This window comes from Raphanus sativus, chromosome 3 (genome assembly GCF_000801105.2).
Source record: "Raphanus sativus cultivar WK10039 chromosome 3, ASM80110v3, whole genome shotgun sequence".
Taxonomy (NCBI): Eukaryota; Viridiplantae; Streptophyta; class Magnoliopsida; order Brassicales; family Brassicaceae; genus Raphanus; species Raphanus sativus.
The window spans coordinates 16,305,956-16,313,865 of NC_079513.1; the positions used below are offsets into that span (position 1 = coordinate 16,305,956).

The 7,910-nt window shown below is 36.0% G+C and overlaps 1 protein-coding gene across 2 annotated transcripts; it reads right to left on the minus strand.

Annotated features, from left to right (window-relative positions):
• Positions 1-402: 402 nt before the first annotated feature.
• Positions 403-7,589, minus strand: LOC108844084 (protein SUPPRESSOR OF NPR1-1 CONSTITUTIVE 4). 2 transcript variants are annotated; one of them, XM_018617286.2, is made up of 11 exons: positions 7,297-7,589; positions 6,842-7,135; positions 6,123-6,737; positions 5,991-6,029; positions 5,628-5,912; positions 5,034-5,176; positions 4,453-4,939; positions 3,541-4,377; positions 2,871-2,897; positions 1,783-1,809; positions 403-1,691 (listed from the first exon to the last, which is right to left on the minus strand). In XM_018617286.2, exons 1-11 carry the CDS (start codon positions 7,448-7,450, stop codon positions 595-597), a joined length of 4,005 nt encoding a protein of 1,334 aa, XP_018472788.1. In that variant the 5' UTR covers positions 7,451-7,589; the 3' UTR covers positions 403-594. The 2 variants fall into 2 exon arrangements, with proteins under 2 accessions (XP_018472788.1, XP_056860646.1); XM_057004666.1 differs by lacking the exon at positions 2,871-2,897 and adding an exon at positions 3,412-3,438 and having other exon boundaries at positions 7,297-7,588.
• Positions 7,590-7,910: the final 321 nt, after the last annotated feature.

Here is a 7,910-nt window from a genome sequence, read left to right on the forward strand (position 1 = left end):
CCAAACGTAACCAAAATACAAGTACATACAACCATCAAAATATAGATATCCGCGCGAAGCGCGGACACACCACTAGTTTTATATATACAAAAAGAAAAAAAATCAGAAGAGCGAAAATAGAGAAAGAAGAAACAGTAAGTTTTAAAGTTTAGTATATTTTTTCTTCTTGTTCTTGTTGTATCACTATAAAAATCATCTAAATTTACAATTGGTCACATAATTTTTTATTTATCTTTTAAATGGTTGATTTTGATTTCTTTTTTCCAACCAAGCCAATACATTCTTTGGATTACAGCAGTTATTTAAAAAGGAATTAATGGTAAGAGTAATCATTTGTGTAAGACAGGTACATGTGTTTTCAACAGCTTTTTATCGATCAAAGGAATTAATGGATTTATTAACTGATCAACAATTAAAAATTTAATAACACTATTGTATTATGTTTTGACACAAATGTGCTTAGAAAACTATAATCCAAAACTTAATTTTACACATACATTTCCCCTTCTAATTCGGAGTGTGGACAATATATGACATTTCTTGAATAAGTGCATTGTTGTGATCCTGCATTGATAAGTTCCGAAGCTTCTTGAATCATTCTTCTGTGTAAACCGAAATATCCCTTGAAAGTGTCGAAGACTCTTGAAGAGGCGCTATGGGAATTTGCAAAACAGGTCTAGGAGGCATTTCAAGAGCATCCAGACTTCCTTCCATCATCTCTACAACTCTATTCATCGGTGGGCGATCTAATGGAGAAGACTGAATACACCACAACCCAACCAAAGCCATCTTCTTTGCTAACTCATGTTCTTCATTGCTGATTCCATCCTCGATAAGCCTTCTGGACTCTCCTAATTCAATATCCCTATATACCCACTCAGGAAAGTATATTGAACTTGTGTTAGAAGCAGAGTCTTGACGAGCTTTTTCTTTATTCCTAGCGCCAATCATCTCCAGCACCAACATTCCGTAGCTATATACATCTGACTTGTAAGACACGCTCCCATAAACTCTTGAGATCATTTCTGGTGCAATGTACCCCACTGTACCTCTTGTGTCCAGCAATGACAATGCACTCTCTTTTTTCTCACAGAGCTTAGCCAGACCAAAGTCCGAAACTTTGGGGCAAAAGTTGTCATCTAAGAGCACATTTTGTGGTTTAATGTCGAAATGTACAATCCTTGTTTTGCAGCCATGATGCAAGTACTCTAGACCTCGAGCAACCCCAAGTGCAATTTGATACAATGCCGTCCAGTCCAAATTCACCGAGGTACTGCCCGAGATGAATTTATCAAGGGACCCATTACCCAAAAATTCATATATAATTGCTCTCTTGGAACCTTCAGAGCAGAAACCAAGCAATGAAACAATGTTTTGATGAGAAGTTTGGCTTATGCTTGCAACTTCATTGGTGAAATCTTCACCGTTACCCTTTGAATCTTTCAAGACCTTCACCGCAACCATACGGCCATCAGAAAGGGTTCCTCTGTAAACAATTCCAAAGCCGCCTCTCCCAACCACTTCTGCAAATGATTTTGTAATTCTTTTCACCTGTGCGTAAGTGTAGTGTCTGAGTGGAATAAGAGACTTTAGGTTTTGCTGTCTCTGTCGTGCTTCTCTCTTCCAGAGGAAACAAAGAAACAATGATAATAAGCCCAAGAACATAACAACGCCTGCTACTGAGCCCGAAACTAGAAAAATCAGAGAAATTGGTGAGTTAAGTAGTAACTTCAGTTTCAATGCACAGATACAGTTCAAAGTCTATCTTCCCAGCAAACTAACCTTTGCGAACTGTATTGATCAAAGACCCTGTTCAACAATTAAAACTTTGTCAGAATGGAACCAAATTTGATCCCCAAAGAAAGGTAAAAGAAAAAGAACAGGATAAATGTTGAGTTAAATAAATTTATTTTTAAAAATTGGAAACTCAAAATCTATATTCTTATATGAAGTAACGCGAAACAACCTGAAGAAAACAAAGAAACTTAAGAGCAAACTAGATTTTGACCCGCGCTTTCGAAGCGCGGAATATTTTACGATGAAAAAATTCACTAATAACTTAACAAATATTTTGGTAATTTTTAAAGAGTGTGTATTTAAAATATTTTTGCATTTAAATCAGTGTTTTTAAATTCAACCCGATTGTGATTATACCAGTTAATCCGGAGATCTGACAATTCAATTTAGGTTTTAAAATATTCATATTAAAAAAATCACTTAAACCCGAGACTAACCGATTGAACTGATGGATGACCGATATGTAATCTAATTGAATTTAAATTGAAATAGTTTCATATTTTGTAGTCTTATAATCCAAATTTTAAAGTTCATTATTTTGCAATTTATGAAATTATAACGTTTCTACAAAATTTTAAAGAGAAAATGATAGATATAAAATAACTAAGATTAATTATTGTATTGTTTGGAAACATTGATAGTGGTATAAAAATATATTGTTTGGAAACATTGATAGTAGTATAAAGAAATAAGTATATTGTTTGGAAACATGAATAGTAGTATAAAGAAATAAACATTAGTGATTTAATGTAGGTTTAACTATAAAGTATAAATGTGTATTTAATTTAAAAACTTACAAAATAAATGTTAGGTCCAACGAAATGTTTCTGTTTTAATAAGATAGATATTCCTTTTAGAGTTTGTACATTGATTATGTGAATGAAAAATAAATTTACAGTCTATTAGGCTTGCATTTATATTAGCTTAATAGTATATATTTTCTTTTTTCTTTTGGAAAACATCCTTATCTTAGGAAAACATATTTTTTCTAAATCTAAAAATCATACCACTGATTTTTTTTACTAGTACACATAGATTTAAAACATTTCCAAAATTAACAATATCATACTAACCTTTGTGAACTGTGTTGACCGAAGACACTGTTTAACAGTTCAACAATTAATCAAAATTTTAATAGATTTAGAATAAAAAATATTATAGTTGAATTCAGATAAATAGATGTAATACAATATACCCAAATGATAGGTAAATCAACTAGATCTAATCTAACATATCTAACTAAAATCATATAATATTATTAATATATATTAAGCATAAAAATTATAAATTAATTTAAAATCAAAATTAAATAGCAATAAATTATTATATATTTACCTTATAAATATTTATTTCCGTGCATGAGCACGGGAAAATCACCTAGTGGTTCTTTAAAATTTAAGCAAAAAAATTCCCTATAAATAGTGTATATTTTAAGGAATGAGTGAGAATTAATCATTCTCTTTGGTTTCCTATGTCACCATTTAACTACTGTTTTATTTTTTAAAGATAAAAAGTATTGTCAATTTAGACCCTAAATTTTCCTACTACTGGTTTTTTTTTAACAGGTAGACAGATCTTTAATACAATTCCAAAATTAGCACTTATCATACTAACCTTTGTGAACTGGGTTGACCGAAGACTCTGTTTAACATTTCAAAATGTAAACTTTTTGTCAGAATGGAACCAAACTTGATCTGAAAAGTAAAAGAACAAAATCTGAGAAGACGGTGGTTTTATTATTACCGTGACTCGTCTTTCCAGAGCTACTACAGTTTTGGCCATGGGTCCCATCGTCACAATAGCAGACGAATCCATGTGACGTCTGATTAAATCCACAAGCACCCTTAGAATCTAGGCACATTGAGCAGTCTTGTTTAAGTTCAAGCTCGAAACCCTGTTCAAGAGTCTTCCTTAGATTATCTGAATGCAGAGTGTGTAGCTTCGATCCTGAAACCGGCATGCTGACTTCTTTTGTGCAATTTTCAGTGACATCCCTACTGTAGAATAACGCAGACGTGCTGTTTATCACAACACAGTAGTTGTTTACACCTTCCTTCTGATCATTACATCGAAAGTCTGTAACGTAACTGTAAGCTTCCCTACTAAGAGATGATAAGTTTTGGCAGCCATATAACATTATTAGCCGATCGGTGGCAGTAGCCACTTGAAGGGCGCTTTGGGGGATTTGTCCATTAAGTGGGTTTGAAGGACAAAGATTGTCGAAATAATCCGATCTGGCGAGTCTTATAATACGAGAGGTGTAATTTGCATTTAAGATTCTGAACTTCACGGAGGAGACAGTAAACTCTGCGAATCCACTGCTACAATTGAGGTTGAAGCCGGGGCTGCCGCAGGCTTCTCTGTCAGGTATCCAGAATGGGTATAAGAGACCGCCCTGATCACCACAGCGAAATGGTTGACTGCATCGTTTGTAACGATCATAAGCTGAGACGTCATCATCTGTGAATACCGGACTTGGAGCTTGGTCTGGAGGTAAGGCACTAAAAAGCTGTACGAAAGTACCCGGCTGAATAGGGGCCATGTAAACTGGAGTTTCTTTTTCATCCAAACATAGATTCCCTGCAGAAGATAAAAAAAAAAGTTAGGAGTTATTGTGAAACCTTCTTTGGTTCTAAAATTTTTGGGGCCACTTACTTTTGTATCTTGCAGCTGTGAAAGGGAACTCTGTGATGATTCCATCGATACCGGCTCCAGTGACATAGGAGTTTATCTCGACGGTTGCATCAGAGAAGAAGTCATATGGTTGAGATACAAACTCGTTCTGAAACAGTTCCACATAAACTGGGAGCTTAGACTTCTGCAGCTTCTCCACAACATTGGTTTGCATAGTGATGAACGCATCAAATAAGGAGAACACTGTTGCTTTGCTAATGACAACAGCGTTAGCAAATTTCTTTATGTCTTGGATAGCAGCGTCGCTAATATCACTAATGGTTTTTTCAATTTTGTAGACAGTGTCATACTTGCTCTGTTCCTTGAAGTCAATTAGAACCGGGCTTTCCGTTGAGTGAATCATAACCTTTGTTGTGGTTATTCCATTGCCGTAACCAGTTTCCGTGAGAGTATCAAGAACCGCTTTAACAACGTCGAGCCCTTTCTTCTCTCGCAGGTACACTGCATTCTGAAGGCCACAAAAAAAATTAAGTGGCTTTGCCATTAGAAGACGTCATAGTATGATTCTTAAAGTAAAAATATTAAGAGGTAGGAGAAGTCACCTCTACACTGATCAAAACACCAGAGAGCGAAGTTGAATTCTTTGCCAAGAATAGGAAGTCAGAAAGCAAAATAAGCTTTCCAGAATTTTTCTCATTAGGATTCCTAAATATACTGTATACACTGTAGGGGTTTGCAATCGCAGCTGCACAAAAAGAATGAAGAATATTTATCGTAACTCTCCTCAAGGTATGTAATTTTGAACATATAGTAAGTATCATGTGTTCAAAAATAAAATAAAAGAACATATAGTATCAAACTAGGAGAATGTAAAATTGTTAGATGTAAGCTCTGTTCGTTTTATAAACTGTGGGAAGTCAGCGGCAAGAAATAAAGCTACGAAGGTGGTAGATTTATTGATGTTAAACTTAAAAGCAGTCGCTAAGGAATGATCGGAGACAGAAAAACGGAGCTGCCTTTGTTGCTGTTATTTCCAGCGTTGCATTTTTATGGTTATTAGAAAATCTGTTTTTCCGTGACTGTGATGCATTTGCCGTGGTCATACTTGTTCTTTTCAATCGCTGTCGCCTGTCGCCGGCTTTCTTAAAAGAACAGGGCATATACCTCTTTTAAGTTAAGTAGGAGTAGAAACTTACGAGTCAAGTTCCGGATCTCAGCCCACGTGAGACTAAAAGTGTAAATCCCACCATTTGAGCTAATCTCAGGAACATGTGTTGAACGCTGCACGTAAGGTGTTTGGGAGATCATTGTGCTGTTCGAGAGATCTATTGATCTTGAGCAAAATGGTATACCGTCGCTGGACATTTGGACTGAGCAATCGATAACATCAGCACCATCTTCGATAGCCTTATCATATGCCAAGTCTGTACATCCAGGATAGTCCCCACTCGCTCCATTTTTTGATATAACAAGAAAATCAACTGAATCATGAAACCATGCATCAGATAAAGTCGGCTACTAGTCAGAAAAGAATTATGGAAAATAATTACTCTCACTACCTTGTTTTGTAGCGTTTCTACCAAGGTGGGAGAAGCAGTCTTGAGGTAATTATGAAAAGAAAATAATCGATTTGAGTATTTCGAGCAATGTTTCAAGAACATAAAGAAACCTCTTGAAGATATTTTGCTTACCAATGGATGCAGATGCAGTTATAGGAAAATCTGAGAGCACACCATCGACAGAGAAATTGCCATTGTCCATAAAGGATAGATACTCGGTCACTGGATCAGAACTGTAGTCGTGGGCAATATCAATATCATTGGCAAAACCTGACACATACACTTGTAATCCTGCCTTGTGAGCATCTTGAACTAAGGATGTAGGAGGAAGCAAGTACTGCTTCTCATCAAGTGGCAGTATGTAAGACTTTGGGACAAGAATTCCTGAAGCAAAGGTCTTGACAAAAGTCAGGTTACTCAAGATAGAGCCGTAAGTTCGGTTTGTTGTCGGCTCAAAAACTTCTTTTCCAAGAAACTGAAACACGAAAATCGGTCTATTAGGCCCGAAATGGCCAGCAATCTTTTTAAACAAATTCACTTCAGGGGAAGAGATGTAGTCAATGGAAACATTTCTTGAAGCTGATATCAGAAAACTGCTCATGCTCAGATTCTGCTGCGCGTAGAACGCATCGTGTTGAACATTTAACCAAAAACTTTCTGGTTTTATCTGCGTGGTTACATCTTCAACCGTCAAAATGGGATACATTCCATCGAATTTTTCTGACCGAGATAATATTCCTCGGATCACTGCAAACAGGTGAAAGCCAAAAAAAGACATTTGTGAAAACTAAAGAGCAAAACACAGAATCTATATTTTTAACAGATACTGTAACTGAGTCAAAAACACTTACAAGTAACATTACTGAGATCTGTCAGGGAGAAATCGATGGTGAACCAACCCTGCGTAGGGACTCCGTTAACCAGGTAAGATTTTTGGCCTTTTGGGTAAAAAGATTCAATAGTTGAAGCGTTGTTCAGTTTTAAGTCAGGAAAGCAAATCCCAGCTCCATCTTTAGTTAGCTGAACATCACACCATAGAACAACACCGGGTACACTTGTCTGCACTGCCAAACCGTAAGCAGCACTACTCGAATCTGGAAACAATCCAGAAAACCCACCACGAGCAATCACAAGAGGAGCATCACCTGGTTAAAAAAAAAAGTAATCACAAGTTATTTTAATAAAATGAAATGTCTATGATTATTCCAACTTCTACTACACATCTTTATAAAGAAAATTTATCTTGTTTTCTCCTAATCTTCACGTAACTTCATGCTTAAAGAAGGAGAGAGAAAGAGACTCTCACCACTAAGTGTTTGCCATGGACCTCTAGATCTTTGAGCATTGGTTTGACCAGAAAACAGCTGAATCAGAACAACACTACAGATAAAAAACATCCAAGCTCGTAAACCTCGCCTTGTAGGGTTACCTCGCTTGAAATTCGTTGGTGTTTCTTCCATCTCGGAGACCTAGTAAATCTTCAATAAGTTTCTCCAATTTTAACTCTAAACCACATTAATTCAGTTTGTGGGGAAATTTCGTGTGCTAACTATATATGGGCAAAGATTTTTTGTCTTTTTGTTTCTGTTTTTTTTTACTAGAAAGATCTCTCATTTCGTTTTTAATTAAACTGCTAGGCTTTAACCATTTCTATTCTAATTAAGACCTTTGTTGATATAATCGAAACGTCTATTACTGAGAATTTTCTAGGAACATGATGCAAAACATGGAATAATAGCTTCACGAAATACGAGAGCGACTTGTTGGTAAACTTATACCACGCACACATCCGCCAAAACCCGTTTGTGTCATCCTTCTAACTTATCGACATTGAGGACTTGGAAGACTAGAAAAGTCAACCATATGATTCTTTTCACCAGCAGCGACAAAAGCCTTATTGTAACACCCGCCTCTCCGAGC